The 21,654-nt window shown below is 41.4% G+C and overlaps 1 protein-coding gene and 3 long non-coding RNA genes across 4 annotated transcripts in view; 3 read left to right on the forward strand and 1 right to left on the reverse strand.

The window, feature by feature from the left end:
* The window catches only part of LOC309689544, a 35,192-nt gene extending 25,576 nt beyond the window's left edge, over positions 1-9,616 (forward strand). The window contains exon 3 of the long non-coding RNA XR_014271433.1: positions 9,497-9,616. This is a non-coding gene — a long non-coding RNA (uncharacterized lncRNA). The remainder of the gene's footprint in view (positions 1-9,496) is intronic.
* The window catches only part of LOC309689540, a 60,139-nt gene extending 47,988 nt beyond the window's left edge, over positions 1-12,151 (forward strand). Inside the window, exons 2-3 of the long non-coding RNA XR_014271429.1 lie at positions 11,192-11,246; positions 11,627-12,151. This is a non-coding gene — a long non-coding RNA (uncharacterized lncRNA). The remainder of the gene's footprint in view (positions 1-11,191; positions 11,247-11,626) is intronic.
* Positions 12,152-15,390: 3,239 nt separating this feature from the next.
* Positions 15,391-21,581, reverse strand: LOC309689535. The gene is made up of 3 exons (XR_014271425.1): positions 21,516-21,581; positions 15,618-15,712; positions 15,391-15,509 (listed from the first exon to the last, which is right to left on the reverse strand). It is a non-coding gene; the product is annotated as an uncharacterized lncRNA (long non-coding RNA).
* On the forward strand, positions 16,133-20,311 carry LOC309690191 (uncharacterized protein). Its single transcript, XM_082507117.1, has 5 exons — positions 16,133-16,195; positions 17,186-18,152; positions 18,464-18,631; positions 18,953-19,048; positions 19,526-20,311. The coding sequence occupies exons 2-5, from the start codon at positions 17,187-17,189 to the stop codon at positions 19,856-19,858; spliced, it is 1,563 nt and encodes a 520-aa protein (XP_082363243.1). The 5' UTR covers positions 16,133-16,195; position 17,186; the 3' UTR covers positions 19,859-20,311.
* Positions 21,582-21,654: the final 73 nt, after the last annotated feature.

Below are 21,654 nucleotides of genomic sequence, written 5' to 3' on the forward strand. Positions count from 1 at the left end.
GGACCGTCTAAGGGACATACCTGAATCACTCTGGTGAGGTGACACACAGTCAGTAAGGGGTAAAAATCCATAAAACACTGGCGCTGGGAAATCCGAAGGGCCTGTGGTCGGCTCCTCCGTAGGAGGGGTAAAGTCTGTTTGAGGAGCAATGCACACTTTTAAGGCATTCCTATGTAAAGTTTGTATATTACCCCCCTTTTCTGGTTTGACCTTATACACTAAGCCCGTATCTCCCACCTGTTCCAACACCACATATGGCTCAGGAGACCACCAGGAGCACAGTTTCCCTTTGCCCTGTCTGTTTCGGTCACGTACCCAGACTCTCTCTCCGGGCAACAATGGGAGGGTACAGCCTCTTTTCTCATACTGGCTTTTGTGTTGGGAGGCCGCACTACACATCCTCTGCCCAGCCAAACGGTAAGCTAGGGAGAGTTTCTGTTGATGAGAATACACCCACTCACTTACATCCTGCCTCGCCTGCTGGGGGGCCACGCCTAACACCACGTCCACAGGAAGTCACAAGTGTCGACCAAACATCAAATAGGCAGGCGCATAACCTGTGGGACTATGGATAGTATTATTATAAGCATGAACGAGTTCCGGCAGATTTCCTACCCACTGGCTCTGCCTAACTGATTCTAGGGAGCGGAGCATGTTCAATAGGGTCTGATTGAAACGTTCTACACTACCATTCCCTGCAGGGTGGTAAGGTGTCGTACGGCTTTTGGCTATACCATAGGTATCACAAAGCTGTTTCATTAATGCAGATTCGAAATTAGACCCACGGTCGGAGTGGAGTCGGCCTGGGCAACCAAACGGCTGTATCACATACTTCCACAAAGCCTTTACTGTAGTCTCTGCTGTTTGGTTTATTGTAGGGATAGCCCAAGCGAACCGCGTAAACAGATCAGTCACCACAAGTATGTTTTGATAAGTGTCAGTTGGTCGGCCTAAGGACAGAAAATCCATGCCTACAACCTCCAAAGGGTATGAGACTGAAATAGGGTGCAGTGGAGCCCTAGGTTCTACCCTCTCCTTTTGTAGACTACAGGGGACACAACCCAGATGAAACTGACGTACCTGCGCTTCCATATTAACCCAGTAGAACCGCTGCCGTATCCGAGAGAGGGTTCGATCTACCCCCGCATGGGCAGCAGCCTCATGGATCTTCCGCCACACCTCATGGCACCTGGAACTAGGACACACAACTTGATGACGAGTCTCCTGGGTATATTCGTCCGACACTTTACGGCACAATACTCTGTCTTTAATAGAAAGTCTTTTTTGCTGCTGTAGGAGTCGCCGCACACCATGCGACAATGCCTGACGTTCTGACTTTGTAGGTGCGACCTGAGCTTCCAGAAATTGTTTTACCACTTGAATATCCGGATCGTGAACTTGTGCTTCTGCCCAGTCACTCCCCTCTACCTCACAGGTCAATTCAATGGCTGCTGAAGTGACTCCACGCTCTGATCCAGCCCCCTCCAGGTGCTCTGCTGGGACAGTGGGGAATCGAGAAAGGGCATCAGCATTAATATTGCTCTTACCCGAACGATACTTGATCTCGTAGTCGAAAGAGGCCAGCTGGGCAACCCAACGTTGTTCTACTGCGCCCAAGCGAGCAGTCTGTAAATGGGCCACAGGGTTATTATCAGTATACACAACGAATCGTGCACCAGTCAGATAGTCTTTAAACTTTTCGGTAACCGCCCACTTAAGGGCTAACAGCTCCAACTTGAAAGAACTATAGTTTGCGTCATTCCGTTCCGTGTGGTGTAAACTTCTGCTGGCGTACGCTATTACCCTTTCTTGGCCCTCTTGAACCTGCGCCAGAACGGCTCCCAGCCCGCGGCCACTGGCATCTGTATACACAATAAAGGGAAGAGAGTAATCTGCGTATGCCAAAACAGGTGCCTGCGTTAAAGCTGCTTTGAGGGCCTCAAATGCCGTTTGACATTCTGGGGACCACTGTACTTTACGACAGTCTGTTCTCTTGTTCACAGGGACCCCTGTCAATAATGCATTTAAAGGGCGTGCGATTTGAGCAAAACCGGACACAAAACGTCTGTAGTAACCAGCCAGGCCCAAAAAGGATCTGACCTGTCTGATGGTATCAGGGACCGGCCAATCCATCACCGCAGAAATCTTATCCGGGTCTGGTCTTACACCATACTTATCCACTACATGCCCCAGAAATTTCACCTCTTGTTGCAGGAACTCGCACTTGTTCGGCTGTAACTTCAACCCATGACGCCACAGCCTCTGAAACACTTCATCTAGATGCTGTAAATGAGACGAAAAGTCAGGTGAATAAATGATAATGTCGTCTAAGTACACCAATAAAGACTCGGCAATCTGTCCACTCAAACAGTGCTGCATCAGGCGCTGAAATGTAGCGGGTGCATTGCACAGACCAAACGGCATCCGCTCGAACTCAAACAACCCAACTGGGGTCGTAAAAGCAGTCTTTTCTCTGTCCGTCGGGTCCATTTGGACCTGCCAGTATCCACTGGCTAAGTCCAGGGTGGAAAACCACTTCGCTCGAGTAAGACTTGTCAATGTCTCTTCTATTCGTGGCAAGGGGAAAGCATCTTTATGCGTCACCGCATTCAATTTTCTGTAGTCCACACAGAACCTCCAGGCGCCATCCTTTTTTCTCACCAAAACAATGGGTGCAGCCCATGGGCTACAGCTTTCCCGGATAACTCCCTTTGCCATCATATCTACCAAGAGACTCCTCATTTCCTTATACATTGCGGGGGGCAAAGGACGATACCTCTCTCTAATGGGAGCTGCATCACCTGTGGGGATACAATGATGCACCAGGTCAGTCCTCCCGAAATCTTCGTCATCTTTAGAGAACACCTTCTCCCATTTAAGCAATAAAGCACGTAGCTCGCCCTGTTGCAGTTCAGACAGGTCAGGTCTTTCAATCAGTTTATTCATCTCCCCAGGTAATCTCTCCTCCTCCGTGGGGGCGCCACTATCGACCAGGGCCACCTCCACCACACCGTCCGTCCCAAGGGACAGGCTCAGGTCCTGTGAGCCATGTACGTCAGCTTCATCCACGCAGGATAGCTTTCCCAGTTTCTGGTAGCGACCTATAAAAAGAGGATAGGGGTGTGGGTTACAAATCCTCACTGGCACTCTCCCGGCCCTTACCATGACAAGGGTTCTCGCCACCCCCACATCAGGGGTTTCAGGCAGTGCCTCCACCAAGGCACAATAATCTGTTCCTTGCGGACCCGTCTGAGTCCGGCCCCACACCATTATTTCACTCCTCGGGGGAACTTTAATTTTGCGTCGGCCAGCTAGCCGTACATACCCCACCATTCCATCCTCCACTGTACTTGCTTCTATCCGTCTGCATGTTGCGAAGGCAGTCCTCCAGGCCTGCTGATTCGTTAACTGCTGTGGGGCAGGAGTAGTCTTTTCCGGCCACTTAAATACATTCCAACAGGCAGTCACAACATTCATACCAATAATCAGTGGGTGAGTGCAATGGTCATCTTTTACCACCACAACCCCGCGTCCAGGAACCTTAACACCTTCTATTTCCATGTCCAGGACAGCATAGGTGGTATAGGGAATTTCCAGACCATTGGCGGCTCTCAGCCTAAAGGCGGTTGGAGTTTTCTCAAGCCTAGCCTGGGAAAAATACTCATTAAACAGACTCTCCTGTATCAAAGTCACTTGTGACCCGGTATCCAACAAGCCTTGAAGCTCCACCCCTTCGATCACTATCTTCACTGTTGGACACTGCCCAATAAATGTTTCTGTGGCCCTTAATTCCTTAGGTGAACCAAAAAAACCCGCCCCTCGGACCTCAGCAGCAGGGTCATCTAGTTTAAACTTGGCTGGGAAGACATGGAAGTCTGGCAAAACCTAGCTATATGTCCTGCTTGTTTACACCTCCGACAGATAGGCCGACCTTGTGCATCCCAGCTAGCATTTGATTGTCGCGGTCTTCTCCTAAACTGAGGTGCAGGCGGAAGAGTAGCTACAGCTGGCTGAGTGGAGCCTCTAATTTCCCTTACTAGCTCTTGTGCCAATCCTTTAATTTGTGCCTTAACATCCTCCAGTATCTCCTGTTTTAACACCTGCCTCCAATCTTCTTTCTGTTCAACCTTAAAAGGAGCATGAGACTTATTTACAGACAGGCAGGTTACCTCAGACTGGGGCTGTACATGTTCTGAGTCTAGGAGCAGTGCCTCCTGGCGTATGGCAGCAAAATCTTGGTCTGGATTACGCCGCACATAGACCTTCAGTGCCTGACTTACAGGGCCCTCCCGCAATCCTAGCAACAATTGATCTCGCAGGGCTGCATCAGAGGGGACATTATCTGGATCATGCTTTCGCAACCTACAGTATAATTCTCTTAACCGCAAGATAAATGAAGATACGGTTTCACTTGAGTTCTGAGTGCAACTAAAAAACTGTGACCTAAGAACTGGGGTGGGGACACGATCACCATATAAAGAGTCTAAAAAAGAAAAGATTTTTTGTACTTGGTCTCTTTCACTGGTTTCAAGAACACTGACCTGACGTTTAGCCTCACCTGCTAGCGCTCCCAACACAATAGCAACTTTCCTCACTTCAGGCAAGTCCTGAGATCCCAGCAGCCCCCGCATCTGCTCCTTCCACTCCTGATATTGCACATCCTGATCAGGCCCTTTAAACTTCGGCAGCCATGGGGCTCCGGGATATACAGGCATCATCATATTTGCTATTCCCCTGGCTAACCCAACTGCTCTTGGCTCCGTATCCTATGTCGACAACGCCAATTATGTAACGGAGCGGAAAGGCTGATTTTATTTCCACAGTGTCGTTTTTTAAAGGAAGGAAACCTTCCTCCAAACGGACAGAGCAGTGGAGCCGCCAAGGGAAAGCACACGATTAAAAAACTGTAGAATTAAAATATAATTTATTATATTTAAATAGTTAAAAATGTAAGATAAATTAAAACAACCTTGGCCAAGGGATAACACAATAAAAATCAATAAAACACAACATTAAAAGTCCAGTGGGATCCACCACAGCATAAAAGTCCCAGGGAGTTAAGAAATCCAGCGAAGTAAAAGGGAAACCCAGCGGAGTCCTCTCCTTCCTTTCCGCATTAGCGTCTTGATATGCTAGAGAAAGGGAGGAGCGGCAGTCACTATTCTTCCGGCAGTTTTTATTCAATAAAAGGGGATAAGTCGAAGACTTACCCCGGGTGGGCAGAGCTCTCAACTCCGCCCGCCGCTTCTTTAAAACTGCACAGCCGTCCCGTGCCTTCCGCTGGTGCTGTCTCCGCTCTCCCCGCTGGTACTGTCACTCTCTGCGCTGGTGCCCTGTGCGCTGGTCCTCTGTGCGCTGGTGCTGTCCGTCCTGTTTCGAACGCCAAGCTCCAACCCTCTTATGTGTCACTCAGCACTCTGTAAATTACACTGCCTTTCCTCTCAGGTGTGTCCAATTAGTAAAAATGGGGAAAGGCGGAGTCTCTCCAGGACAATTTGACGGTATAACCAAAACATGCAATCTAAATAAAACACTGCACAAAATATAACCAGTACATGCAATATAAAAATATAAATAAGTACACTTCACATTAAAATACAGCACAGCAAAACAACATCCGTCCTTCCCTGGATGACACAATCGCTGTCACACTGTTTTTATATACCTTTTATCCAGTTATCATTTGTAGGAAGGCATTCAAAACTGAAGAACCTGGCGCCATTTGTTGTTAATACAGCAGCTCACGACACGATCCAGTTTTGAGTGTGCACCCCTTTGCACCATATCCTTCCGGGTAACAAGGAAATGACATCAGCCATGTAGATTTCTTATTGGCAGCGCTAACTCGAAATTTCGAGTTATTTTCTCAAAATTTCGAGTTAATAACTCGAAATTTCGAGTTAATAAGTCCGAATTTTGAGAAAATAACTCGAAATTTCAAGAAAATAAGTCGAAATTTCGAGTTATGGATCTTCTTTTTTTTTTTTTTAGTGGCGGAAACGGGCTTCCATACGTATCTCTGTCAGTGGTGTGGAGACTCTTTAACCTTTCTGTTCTAGTGATGGGTCGTTCGCGAACGAAATGGCTCTTAGAGCCGGCTCTTTGACGTGAACGACGCGAGCCGGCTCCTTATCGCGAGCCGTCACGTGGGTTTTTTTTTTTTTTCTTTCTCTCAGCCTCTCTCTCGCACTTTTTTCCCGCTTCACTCTGCACGCGGGCCTTGTGCTTTACGCTGGGCAGAGGGGGGAGGGGCGGTAGTTACACTCAGTAGCACAGGAACAGAGCCAGAGAGAGAGAAAGAGAGGCAGGGACAACAACATTAGAAAGGTATAGTAATCATCCACAACTATTTTCGGTTGCAGATGATAAAGGATTGAGAAAGTTTATTCATGCAGGTCCATATGACAGAGAATATGCATGTTCTTTTAGTTTTCATATTATAATTTATATTTAATTGTGTTGTGGTTTGCAGTGTTTTGTGTTCTTTTCACTTTAAATTTGTGAAAGGAAAAAGCTGAAAATTTAAATAGTTAAAAGTTGAAATGTGAATAGTTGATTTTTGTATTATATGATTTATTTATTACATTTTATGTGGAGTGAATAAATAAAAGTATATTTACGGTGGCCCCTAGAGACAAAGCACATACAAACTTCAAATCACGTACGAACTCTGAAGCATGTACAAACTCCAAAACACGTACAAACTCCAAAACACGTAAAAACTCCAAAACATGTAAAAACACGTACAAACTCCGAAGCACGTAAAAACTCAGAAGCACATAAAAACTCAAAACACGTACAAAAGACAACAGAAGTGCTCCAGGATGCTGGGCGCAGTGTTGAGCCTATGTTATCTTGTGGCTACACAAGCCAGCAAGTACTAACGACCGGATTTGGTGTGTGGTAATAACAGGTAAATGAACTTTTTTTTAAAATTATTTGAATATATATATGAGTGCCTGTGTATAAATACACAAACAATACACACATGCTTTCAATTGTGTAATTTAAGTGATCTAGTAGCTCTGCTTTGGAAGTTCAGGGCCCTGTGCTTCGTACGTCGCTTACTACATCCAAGATCAAATGAAACATCCAAGACCAAATCATCGCGCTAACTCTGAGCTCGCTATTCCGGTTCCCCGAACACACCTGTTGTTGACGATTAGTATAGCTGGATGAAGTAATGTGAGATCACTGGGTGGCCCAACAGGGGCTACGCATCGATAGTAGAAACATTGATCGGCAACCCTTTGATTGGTCGGCGAAAATGTCGAAGGAGCGCGCTCGGTATTTTTCGGCAGCAGAGCAAGAACTCTTGAGTGAGGGATTTCAGGAGTTTCAGAGTTTAATTAAAACGCAAGGGAACACTGCAAAGGCTGCAAAAGCAAGGAGAGAGGGCTGGCAGAAAGTTGCTGACAAATCAAACTCGTAAGTAATTCAATAATAACAATAATAATGGAGTGGATTTATATAGCGCTTTTCAAGGCACCCAAAGCGCTTTACAATGCCACTATTCATTCACTCTCACATTCACACACTGGTGGAGGCAGCTACGGTTGTAGCCACAGCTGTCCTGGGGCAGACTGACAGAAGCCAGGCTGCCATATTGCGCCATCGGCCCCTCTGGCCAACACCAGTAGGCGGTAGGGTAGATTTATCATATCACACCATATTATCCAATATTATATTACATTATATTATATTATAATATGTTATATTATATCCCCTTTCACATTAGAGCCACAACAGGACCCACTAGAACATGGGAACAAGTAAAAGTGAAATATAAGAATATTCTACAGAATGGTAATATTTATCACTTATATTGCTTTTAGTCTCTTGGAAAGAGACCCTGAAATAATCTGTTTGTTTGTTCATAACAGCAACCAAGAAAAGGGCAGAGCAAAAAAAAAGACAGGTGGTGGTCCTGCACCCCCTCGTCAACAAGTTGGTTAAGTGAATAATACCCTCACGGGAAAATCGATATCTCTCTATGAGCACACTGTCGCGCTGAGCTAAAGGATCCTGTCTGTCCCGCAATATACGCTGAATTCTGAGGACTCTCCTTATCAATCTTGCACCTTCCGCAATGGGTTGCTCGCGTAAACGGACAGGATATGGCTGCGACAGACTTCCCAAATCCACCTTGGCTTTTATAGCCGTGGTCTCTCATCTTGATTACACGAAGTAATTTACAATTACTACTCTGAAATATGAATTACATCTGTAATAATCACATACATGTAATAGAATGTTAATAGTACATTTCCCTTTTTTAGGGAATGACCTGTATGTATCTGTGTGAAATCAATAAAAGGATCAAGTGCTGCATTATCTTTGGTTACAGTGATGTTATTTATTTATGGTGAAACAGTGGTGGAATATCGCTGTTGCTTTCGTATGAATGACGCGGGCATACCTGCGTGGCCGCGATCTAATCCTGTTTACATAAAGTAAACCTGCTCCCCAGCAGGTTTACGCTTACGGCTCTGTTGCTATGACAGCAAGTCCCGGATGGGCTTCGGGGAACCGAACGATCCAGGATCACGCGAAATCGTCAACAATCTAATCCAGCTAACTCACTTAGCGCGGTACGAAGCACAGGCCCCAGTTCATGCTAGAAATGTGTTTTGGAGTTTGTACGTGTTTTGTCTCTAGGGGCCACCGCATATATTTATATATAAACATATATAAATAAAACCACTTGTTTTTACGTTAGTAATTCCTTTTGTGCATAATTTTATATTATTGTTAATAATAAATTAATTAAAGCAACAAAACAACCCGAAGAGCCGGTTCGGAGCCGAAAGAGCCGGCTCTTTTTAGTGAGCCGAACCGAAAGAGCCGCATCTCTAAAAAGAGCCGGAAATCCCATCACTATTCTGTTCTTCCTGCTGGAGGCTCAGCACTTTTGAACCTGACCTTCTGCCCACATACAGCCGTTGGACAGCTCTGGCGCCATGGGGCAGTGGGTTGACCTGCATATTCTCAGCGTGCATGTCTCAGGACTTCATCTTTAACTTCGACATGTATTTTTCTCAGAATCAGCGAGCTGTTCTTCACCCTCCAGTGTGGAAGCTCTGTCTTTCCACGCTGGGCTTTCATTTTTTTTATTAATTAATTATTATTATTATGTGTGTTATTAAGAGCAGAGTGAAAACACAATGGCAGTAGTGATTGGTATTGTGATCAAGATTTAATTCACCTGAGCAGTAGCAGTGTTACCATGGCAACAGCATTCCTGCTGGCCTGTGTCATTATTTTGCCTTTCTCCCTCCTAAAATGCTCAGGAAGTTCCAATTTGCATTTTAGGATGAATTTGAAGGACAAAAAGTTTCCCCCCGCCACGGTCAGCTAGTTAGCTGCAATCATCAGGATCCCTGGTGTAAATCAGTTCCTGATTAGATGATGATACTCTGCTCTGGTGCTGAGGACACTGGGGACCACAGATAATCATCAGCACCTTCACTAAAACTATTTCCTGCTTTCTTTACAGACACAGCTTTCCATGGCTGGCTGATAAGTGGATGGAAAAACTGGAGTGTGCAAATCAGAAGCAGAAACTTTTTAATGAGCCTGAACTAAATTTGGGGCCCTAATTTACAGTTTCACAGCCAGGTAGGAACACACACACACACACACACACATGCACACACATGCATGCAGATGCACACGTGCATGCTTATCTAGACTTCAGAGGACATTATTGACTCATAAGGTGGAATGACACATTTCCACCACACAATCTTTAAAAATATGTCCAAACCCCTGAACTTGAATATCTCTCTGGAAACAAGGATGAAGTTGAAGGGAGTTAAATCTGTCAAATTTAGAGTTTGGCAAGTGAAGACTGTGTTGGTGTGGCTAAAAACAAACCCTCCTGTGTGGGTGTACAGTAGCACAAACCACAGTATAGGTCGTTTGCACCGAATGTTCTCACTTGGTGGCCTCAGGAGGTTTCAGTAAAACTCTGTGTTGACAGTCTGATCCTGGTTGATGAATTCATGATTCTAAACTCAGTGAACAACAAAACATTTCCTGCTTGCAATCCTGACAACAACTGTTTCTATCAAAAAGACATTGATCTTTTAGTCTAACTGGCTCGGATAACTCGTGGTGGACTTTAGACATCAAACGAAGCTAACTGGACACAGACACTAATGTCTGCTCAAGCTCGAGGTTATTGGAGGTCTGAACCGGACGTCGCTCTGGCTGGGAACCCCCAAACATGCAACATGCTTCACGTCTTGTGTCCTACTGATTTATGCTCCATTACGACTGTGAAGTGACATCTGGAGCCTCAGTATTACAGTGAAATGCTATACAACATTTTAAAAACTAAATACAGTTTTGACGAATTTTGCTGCACCTCACTCGATAAATTATATATCAGCTACACATCATTCTCTAATGTTACCATAATCTCATACATGTTTTCACCACTAACATTATGTTACGAGACTGACACCCCCCCAATAATACAACTCTGTGAACATAGTTAAGGCACCGTATAAAAACTATATTAGTGATAAAAAGTAGCTTTTGCAATGCTTTCCTGCCACGTACTCATGCACACTGGCACATGTGCACACTCTTAAGGGCACGCAGGTGCAGACCTGCGATGTCTTCTTATGGCTGGAGGAATTATTCTGAAATTGATTCAGTGATGTCTGTGTTGGCATAACTGTGAGTTTGTGAGTGCTGCAGCTTTACAAACACACCACACCAGCCCTCGAACTGAAAATGGAGCATCTGCCGCAGGCACAGGCATGTTTCTCATCATTAGACGCATACACAAATACATAAGCTCTACAATCTACAGTACAAACGTTCTTTCGTGGTGTGTTTGTTTTCATACTTTTGAATCACAGTGGATGCAATGAAACATTTTTTTCAGTACTGATGTAAATAAAAACACTTTCATAAACTAAACCATAAAAATCTACAGTCTCCTTGCTTGTGAGCAATATAAAATTACACACATATATTTCTGCTTACCTTATAGTTGGTTTTGTTAGCCACTAACACAAACCTACGACTCAGGCAGGCATAAAGAAGGCGCTCAAGGGATGGAGCACTTTCGTATCTACATATAGGGGAGAGTGAGGTAAGATGAGCCAGTGGGTAAGTTGAACCACCCCTTGTATCTAGGTAACTGTGTACATGTTTTGTCATGTGACCATAAATCCAGGAAGCACTCATCATTTCCATCCTGCTATATTAAAGAGGAGCACATTGGAGAAGGGGTAAGTCTGTATTACACAAAAAAATGTTTTTTGCTTGTCAAAGTAAAATTTCTGCATATCAGGTAAATTGACTGTAATATTAAAACAAACGTATCTGTGTCTAAAATGATATATTATACATGTTGGTGGGTTTCTAAAATATAATATCATCTGAAGAAGTTTTCTAAAGATTAGCCTAAATTGCTAAGCTAGCCCGTTTTTTTCAAAATGGTGGCTATGGGGCAAAGTGAGCCAAAGGCTATGGGGTAAATTGATCCAATGGTTCAACCTACCCCACCATAAGGCACTGAAATTTATTTAAGGCTCTGACTTATTAAATGGTATTTTAGTTCAGTATACTGAACCCTTTTGTTGTATTTGTCATATGTTAACTATTATAGAAAAGATATCATGCCAAGGACCTACAGACGGAAGACCAGCTGGGGCTCAACACCCCTGGAGGAGATTGAAAGGGCAGCGAGTGAAGTCAAGGGAGGAAAGTCCATAAGATCAGTGGCTAAAGAAAGACAAATTGACAGGTCAACACTCAGGAGATATATTAAAAAGAGGGACACATAGGAGGTCAAATCGGTTGGCTATAGTGGAACAGCTTCAGCAAAGAGAGTCTTCTCTGAGGAGGTGGAGAAGGAGCTAGCAGAGCATATCAAGAAGCTTGCAGAGCAGTTCCAGATTTTTACCAGACCCTGTACATGCATGTGGTTCACGAAGTGACCCCAACCATGCTCGATATGTGTCTCCCACTGATATTCTACCCTTACCCAAAAGTCAGCAGCCCAGGAAACAAACAAATCGAAAGCGTGTGAAGACACGAATCCTGACTGATACACCTGAAAAGCAGGCAATTGAGAGAGAGAGCCCATGAAGAAAGGACAAATAAACTGAAAGGCAAAAAAGAAATAATCCACAAAAAGCAAGGAATGTGGACGAGGAAACAAACCCAGACAAAAATTGCAGTGGAAAGCAGCTCTGAGGAGAGTGATGTTCCCATCCCATTTGAAGACACTTCTGAGTACACTTCTGACACGCTGAGTTCCAGCGATGAAAGAAGTGAACCAGATGTCTCAGACCTGGTAGTTGGTGACTTTGTCATCGTAAGATTTGCATCCAAATCCAGGAGCCACCATTACATTGGCCTGGTTGACAGCTTTGCAGACAACGAAGTGAGTGCCAGATTTCTCAGAAGAATCCGAGGGATCACTAGCAGTAAGAAACCCACGTTTGTGTTCAAGGAAAATGATGAGGCATCTTTCCCACGCAAGGATGTGCTGAAGAAGCTACCTCAACCTCAACAGGCTGGAGGAACTGCAAGGAGGGAGCAACAGTTCATATTCCCCTGCAACCTTGATCATTGGAATATTGAATAGTTCTTTTGAATAAATGGTTTTGAACTGGTGGTTTGTTTAGAAACCACCAGTTTCCAGGTTTGTTCTCACAGGTTTACAACTGTTAAAATGGTTTTTTTCACAATATGATCAGTTTTACATTTTAAAAACTACATGGTCAGTTTGCCCCAAGATGGCTCAGTTTACCCACTGACTAGGTTCAATTTACCCCTAATCTGGGGCAAGTTGAGCCAAAGGAGCATTTTTTTTTAATAGGTCATTATTTTGGGCAGCGTCATCAGACATAGATTCTGATCATTACATTTGAAAGGAGACATCCTGAAATAAAGGAATATGTTATCATTCTATTTCTGTGTCATTTTTTCTCACATCCAGGGCAACATGAGTAAAAAGTGGCTCATCTTACCTCACTCTCCCCTACAGTAACTTATTAGAAGAAAAACAAACGTAAATGAATGAAATGAAACCAGGTTTTAGGCACTTTGTTACTGGCAGCTTGTCATTGAAACATAAACATTTCATCTCACATCTGAATAAACAGGTTTTTCTGAACTAGCTTAGCTTTTGCAGTTTACTCCATCTGTGCCAAACTGTTTAGCTCACAGAGTCACTGTACACAGTTAACAAGTGAAGCCATTGGATTATGATTGTTTCTGTATTCTGGTAAACTTGGAGCATGACTGTAATGTACAGTAAATAACAGCAGAATAACCAGTGTTTAGTAAACAGTGAAAAGCTCCACACTGCAGGTTTGATCAGTAACAACAGTAACTCAGTGTAGTCCTCTAATTAACATGTGGCTATATGAGTCATTTAAACATCCGGCACCTTCCCTCCCTCTCACTTGCCCTCTCAGACTTCTCTCTCATGAACATGATGTTCAGCAGTGCTGCAGCGCCATATAACTGAACCAGGGGAGCAGAGTTGCAGCACTGCTGGTTGGAAATGGTGTCAGTGGTTCATTAATGATTGGCCCTCGCAAATTATATCAGCTCGGCTCATAAATATGTGTTGCAATCGATCCATGTGACTGCTCTCATATAAAACAGTGCTGTATTCCTGCTTGTTGAACATGTGGAATTTATATTACTGACTGTTCATCTACGAGGATGGTGACATTCACACTCTGTCACTGTAGCTCTGAGGAGACATTATAAACATTAATCCCTTTTATTGATTCAGTGCGACTTCACAGTGTTGTTGGGAAGAGATAAGATTTAGTTTTTACATTTACACTATCAACACCTTTGCACTTATCATCAACACAGAGGCACCGTCAGCTCTGTCTTTCTCAGATTTACATAATATAAAAATATCTTATGAGGAAAATGCGTTTCTACATCTATTTTAGGCTCTCTGCTTTGTATCGTACTTAGATTTGTTTTTTTGAGTTCATCACTTTTTTTGTATTTTCTATTCTGCCTTTCTGAGCTATTTTGTTTTTCTGATATAGTGCTTATGTTACTATAGTGCTTATGTTACTATAGTGCTTATGTTACTATAGAGCTTATGTTACTATAGAGCTTATGTTACTATAGTGCTTATGTTACTATAGTGCTTATGTTACTATAGTGCTTATGTTACTATAGAGCTTATGTTACTATAGTGCTTATGTTACTATAGAGCTTATGTTACTATAGTGCTTATTATACTATGTGATTGACTGTTGTTGTAATTCAAGCCCTGAGTGTAGAGCAGGTAAGATATAAAGTTTAGGGCTGGGTATCGTCACTGATTTCTAGAATCGATTCAATTCCGATTCACAAGGTCCCAAATCGATTCGATCCACGATTCGATTTAATTCGATTCGATTCGATTTAAATCTGGGAAATTTTGACAGTCAGAAGTATAATTCAGATCAGAACATTTACATATTTTTGTATCTATAAAAAGGAAGCTGACACTCGCAAGACTTTATCCAAGGTGTGAGCATCACAGCAGATGCCTTTGTGTCAAAGTAGCTGAGGATAAAACACAGAAAAACATGAAGGTTTTCCTGGCTTGGGATTTTATAAAAATATTCTGCAGTACATCAAAAACGAAAGAAAACCATTAATTAATGAACATTACCTCTGACGTTACAGCGGTTTTATTAGACACACGGCTAAGCATTTTGCATTTTGAATAATATTAAAAAGTTTAAATTTGTTCAGTATTGAACAGCAGAAATGAGGTTTTCTTTTCGGAAGAATGTAAAAGGGAAAAAAACAGCGGCCGACAGCCTGTAAAAAACAGTAGACTTGTGTGTAACAAGCAAGCGAATAATGAAGAAAGCGAAACTGTTCGAGAGAGAGGGGGGGGGGAGGGGGAGGGAGAGAGGGAGAGAGAGAGAGCTGCGCATCGCAATGGAAGCAAAACAGTAAAAGAGTGAATTCATGACGATGTTTATGTGAAGCGTTTGGATCTTCTTTTGCTGCTGGTTCGGTCAATATTGTTTGGAGAGAGATCAAACTAACAGCTTTAGAATCAGCGCATAAAGGGCGTGAACACAAAGCGCGGACCCGGATCAGCGAGCTGTCGGCTTTCAGCCCCGACTGTGAGAAAGGCGACATCTAACTGATTCTGATCCGCGGGTTGCGCTGTGTGTTTAAGTCTATGTGCAGAATCCCTGTACCTGCTCTCATTTACTGTTTGGTGGTTCTTGAAATTTTGTGAGATGTCACCAGAGATTCTGGCATTTCGGACAAAATAAATTTATATTAAAAAATCGATTCAGGATTTTAATGAATCGATTTTACGTTATCCAAGCCAGAATCGATTTTAATCGATGAATCGATTATAAAAACCCACCCCTAATAAAGTTGCATCCTAAATTCCATGCTCATGCAGAGTGTTTAGTTTATGACTTTTTCACCTGGTCATTTCTTGATGAACAGATGGTCTTTTAGGGTTGACCAAGCTGGTACCTTGACTCTGTTCTCTGCAAGATGTTGCAAAAAACAAAATCATATGGAGACAATATTGGACACAAAATATATAACAATTTAGTTAAATGTAGCATTAACTCATAGGTCTTGCTAAAGTAAACCTTGTATTCTGATTCATCACAGCAGCAGTTCAGTTGGATGATGTCAGTAACTGCAGCAAGTGTCTTGCTGACTGAATAATTACATCTTGCATAATCTGAAACAAACACATAAAGACAGAAACAATTTATAAATTAACGTTTGATAAAATCTAAGAATTAATCATTTATTAGATACCAATATGAATATGTCTACCATAAAACTTGTGTGGAGCGAAGTTACATTCAATCAAGATGGTCTGGCATGCTACAACTTTGTACACTGTAAACCCCAACAGTCCACCTGACTTATAAAGTTTGTGGATACAACAATTAAAATGCGTCACAAAATTGAAACAACTTAAAACTTTTCTGTTCTCTTAACGATTCAAACAGTTATAATTGTACATGGCTTAGAAGTTAAGAGTAAATACTGCTTTTTTAATTATGATTTTTGAGTAAATGTTTTTTTTTTTCGAGCTCCGCATTTGTACGTCATGACGTCATGACGTTTTCTCTCTAACCTGAACGACGTTGACAGAAAATTCTGTTCAATATGGCTGCCCTTCTCGAGCGACCGGAGAGCACATTTGGAGAAACTTGTAAGTAAAACGGAACCTTCGTTATGTTTATTTTTTCCGTAAAAAAGCAAGTATATTAATATGTTGCAGCCATTAACTTGTTTTTGAATGCGCCGTTGTGTTAAACAGCACAGACCCAGGTAGTGAATTGTTGTTCGCTGTTGTTCGCGCTCTTTTTCAAACCGATGATATCGTCAGTTTTACAGTTTTAACCGATTAAAACACAGTTTTAATAAGAATTGCACATAAAGAAAGTGTCTTAGTGATATTTTAACGACCCATTGCCAACGCAAGAAAGTTGGCGTTTTTACAACAGCAGCCTCATTGTTCGGCCGGGTTTTTTTCTTCTTCTCATTAGCATCATTCAAAAGTGACTTAGCTAGCAGTGGCAACTTCTATCTTAAGCAGCAGCCTGTAAAAGAAGTAGTTTGTAAGTAGAAGTTCTGTGTAATATTACAAGTATCTCACTGATGTATTATGTACTATTGCATAACAATGTGTCTTTGCAAAGATTTATCCCGCAGTTTGGCTTGGTTTTTTAAAATAACTGCAGTGTAAATTCATATGTATTCTGTGCTTTTTTTTTTTTTTTTCTTTTTTTTTTTCCCAACTTAACAGAATTTATACATGGTGAGACAATGTTGATTATATGGTAAAAACTTAAAACTAAAAGAGGGTTACTGTTTACCATGACTAAATGGAATGATGGCCTGTGACTTTGTAACATCTGAAATTCTTACCTATGTTTTGGACTGTTGGATGATCGGCCATAGAATTCAAGACTGCACTCAAAGTAAACAGCAGTAATTGTAAGGTTTTTTTTTACCATGCTAAGTGTTTATTTTGTCATGAAATGCACAGTGTACTTTTGAAATTTTTGAAAGCTGTAATGATGGCTCAGTATATAATTATCACTGACCATAATAAGGTTAATGGTATGATGTACAGTGTTTTTATATATGAGACGATTCATTTTTTAAAAATCATCTCCATTCCTTGTTTTATTCATAGGATGATGGCAGTATCCCAAAAGTTCCTGCTGAGAGTTCACCTCACCACAGATGTTGTTGTGAAGGTTTCTCTAACTAAGCGGCCTGAGTCGGTGGAAGAACTAATCACCATACTCCGTGAGAAGCTCAACCCAAGGCTGGACTTTGAGTTTACCTTACAATACGAAGACCCCGACTTTAATGGGCAACTTACCTGCCTACTGGATATTCAAGAGTTGCTGGAGAAGGGCACACTAAAAGTACTGAGATCTGAAAGTGATGTCAGTTCTTGTGCAAGTTCTGATACAGACATCCTTCCTCATGTGCCTTTAGCTCAGCGTCTGAAGTGTTGGCCTGACACTTTCCCAGTACCTACCTTTTCTTACGAAGTTGAACATCTCCTTGAGGAGGGAAATAGAGCCTTTGAGATGTTTGGAAAACATCTGAAGTTGACTCGAGCCCAAAAGCACAACATCTTGGAGACCATGGCTTCAGTGATGCACACCTTCAAAGCCTATCCGAGTGATGGAGATGTCGGTTTGGCAGCAGAAGCTCTTGTTACCACTCATCCATGTCTTAAAGAGCCTGGAAGTAGGAATGGAAGTTATGGTTGGAAGACCAGTTTAAAATTCAAGATGGGAAATTATCGCACCAAGCTAGCCAGATCTGGATGTGTGGAGGTGTCTGTCAACGCTGGCAGGAGGAGTGTTAACAACCCTGAAGGAGAGCATCCCCACTCAAACATAAAAAGAGCCAGAAGAGCTGAGGTGAACTACCTCCCAAACTTTCCAAGAGGAGAAGATCAGGTCAGTTTGGAGGATATGAGAGTCCAGATAAAAAATGAGGTTGAGAAGACTGAGCCCAACAAAGTAATGATTGAAAAACTGATGCAGACTACCTTCGCACTTCGTCGCCATGAAATTGTTCAAGACAACCCAATGGTAAAGAACTTCTTAGAGAAATGGCCTGCTCTGCGGTTTGACTCGCAGGTATCTGTGCTTTGATTTTTTTCTTCTTCTTCAGTTTAACATGAAACAATGCAAGTTCAGCAGATCTCTTCAGATTCAGATAATAAATAAATAACACATAAATAAATAATAGATAACAAACAAAAATATATTTCAGCTTTGTGATACATTTGTGCTTGTGGTTCGGGTCCAATTTAAAGAAAAAAAAAATTCATAGGACATCTATAAAGCAAGGTTAGACAGAAGTTGGACAATTCCTCTTTAATGATAAGATGTAAATTTGGTCAGTAATTTGGCTTCATGTTGGATGTTTTTGTCCTGTTTTATTTTAGATTTGTGCGGAGTTCCACCGAGTCACAAACATTAACCTGCGGAACCAGTTCTACGCTGAACTTGACAGACACACACCACGACTTATGGCTCTATACAGACAGAAGGCTGCACGGACTGGCAAGATATCAGAGGCTCTGCGAACCATCCTGAATCATTATGATCTTCAGGTGAATATTGATAATGATAAAATTAACACAAATTAAAAGTTTCACTGATAAAAACTCAATTTTTCCTTGCTTTGAACATCTGTGTTTTATACAGATTACAGCTCTGATCTGGTATGTTACTTTAAAATACTGTGTAGGATTTTTGTCAAATGAGTAAGATACAGACTCTTTGTCATAAGAGACAGAAAGGTTGTGTCTTAAAAGAAATGTCTCCAAAATTATGTAGAGTCACATGTCATGCAGTTTCATAAACATGTATTCTCCCCAAAGAATGACACCTGAAAACTTTGTGTTCAATGAACTTTTCTTTTCCCTTTTTAGGAGGCACCTGATATCAACGTGAAACGCACTGCAGTGCTTCGTGCCCTTCCTGTATACCTGCGGGAGGAGGACCCAGAATTCTTTAAGACATGTAATGTAAGTGTATTTTTGCATCACTTAAATTCTGCCAGTGAGATAAAACACCATGGATTTTTTTAAATACAATTTAATACCCTAGCAGCTACCAAATTGTACAAGCAAAATACCCTCTCTTTAGAAAACCCTCACACACACACACAGGGTCAGGGGCAGGGCACAGGCGTATCACAGCACTTCGGCTACGCTGCAGGTGGCCCCAAAAACAAGGCTGAAGTCAAGATTTAGTTTATTTTTGAGATAAAGTCATAAAATAAAAAATTACTTCTTTTTTTTTTTTTTTTAAGAAAAATAACAAACATACTAATTATGTAATGCAAGAAGCTAACGCGTTAATGTACATTTTTCAAAAAAGTAGAGTACCCTAACCCGTTACAAAGTAACCCACTACACTGCTGAATTTTTTGCTAGATTACAGGTCTTGCTTGTCACATTCTCTCAAACCAACCTTACTTATTGATACTGTGTCTATTCCAGGCGGACACATTGGATGAGTCGACCCTCATTGACACTCCAGTTGCCCTTCTCACAGTGGTTACCGACGGCGCTTCCCAGACCAGTCCAGTCCATTTTACTTCCTCAAGCATGGCCATTGTGGTGGAAGGCGACTTGGTGATGCGTGATATTCCCAGATTTGCAGATGCATTTGCCTTATTGTTTGGCTTGATCTATGCTCTGCATTTAGACTACCCCAGGAAGCTCGTTCACACATTTACCTTTGTCCAAAAAATCTTCATGGGGCTTGTTGACGGCAAACCTCTGAAACCCTGCCTACATGCTCTTAAAAATGATTTGTTGCTGAAAGAGTAGTTCTGGAAGGAATATAAGGCAATGTTTGTTAGGACATGCACTCTGTTACTGAGCACTTTGTTTTAAGCACTTTATTTAAAGCACTTTAAGTTTACTACGGACTTTGGGTGGATTTAACTCCATCAGTTTACCTAATTTTGCTCTGGTTATTTGGAAGATGATCATCTTTATTTGTACCCATTTTATAAAATTGTTTTTCATTTCTTTTTCAAACAAAAGTGATTAGTATTTGACTTTTTATTTTGAATTTATGTATTTTGAGAAAGATGCAATTAGGACTGATGTTGTCCTTTGTGATTTTATAAAAAGATACATGTTCTACATTGAATTTATAATGCTCACTTTATGGTGCCAATGTCCATGTTAGTGGTTTTATAAAAACACTAAGTGATGTTTTTACATTTCCATAAAAAATGTTAAATAAACAAAATGTAAAGTAAATGAATTTCTCTAATTTTTTTTTACTAGTCTACACGCAAACATTTAATAATAAATATCTTTTAATTAATAATCATATAATTTGCGTTTAGTTTGTAATATAATTGCATTGTGTTGGATCAAAATAGTAAACTACAACAAACACAAAAATATTAAAATTAAAGTATATAGTTTTTAAGTAAAGCTCAATTAATAAAATAAAAATATAATTTAAAATTTTTAAGTTAACAATAAATACAAATTTTGAGTACCCCATACTTAGAAAAGATGAGTTTGTGTACTTAAAACTTTTGAGGTAATCAGTTTCCACAAATGTTTTAAGTTCAGTCAACTGATTCGGGTTTACAGTGTAGTTGTTAAGTTCTGGCTACAAGTATACATACCCATCTTGTACATGTTCTTTAACATTATTATTATTATTATTATTATTATTATTATTATTATCATCAAAATCATCATCATCATCCTACCCAATTATCTGTTTCTTTTAATCAGAGTATGCTGTTTTAATGACTTTACAATATCGTTTACATTGTGTTCCTTACATTTTCCCCAATTGTATGTTATATTAATCCTATATTTCCGTTTTAATATTTCTAATGTTTGCCTTGTTTTCTTCACTGTCTGGTCTGCCTCTGTCTCACCTTTATGGATGCATTTACACCTAAATGTCCCCAACAAAGGATGTTTTAATTCACCACTATTCCAGTGAAACACGAGTCTCCCATCTTCCTGCTACCGGTCTCGAGTTTTTGTTCACCAAAGCACACACCAACTTCATACTGACGGACAGATCACTGCCCTTTTGCCGCCTTGTCTGACCGTGTTTTGTGGCTGTGGTTCACTTCGCCTCACTCTTCCCCATTCTTGTCATTAAATCAGGCCGTTCTGCAACCATGGCAGCCATTCAATCTATGGCTTTATTCATGGTGTATTTTACCACTTCACCAAAGGCTGTTTTCGTTTACAACATTATATTTGCAGTGTTCGTCTATCTATCAATATCTGCGGAGTATTTTTTAACGAGTATCCTATTTTCTAAAGCACAGCATGTAAAGGGTAGCTCGGTTAGCAGGATGCTAGCATGTAGCGCTTAGTGAGACACGCCTCAGACGAGTTGAGCAAAGACCCCGTCTGTGTACTTTATACGTGAGCAACGGATTTAAATAAAATTAACGTTTCAAAAGACAAACTTGAAGATAAAAAACAATATACTTACCGGAGAATCGCCAGGGTTTGCCGCTTCCATCTTGCTGCTCCTAAATTCAAAACTGCCTCTGCAGTCTATAGTGCTTTTACTATAGTGCTTATGTTACTATAGAGCTTATGTTACTATAGAGCTTATTTTACTATAGCGC

The sequence above is a fragment of the Aulonocara stuartgranti genome (assembly GCF_965226115.1).
Source record: "Aulonocara stuartgranti genome assembly, chromosome: 15".
Lineage (NCBI taxonomy): Eukaryota > Metazoa > Chordata > Actinopteri > Cichliformes > Cichlidae > Aulonocara > Aulonocara stuartgranti.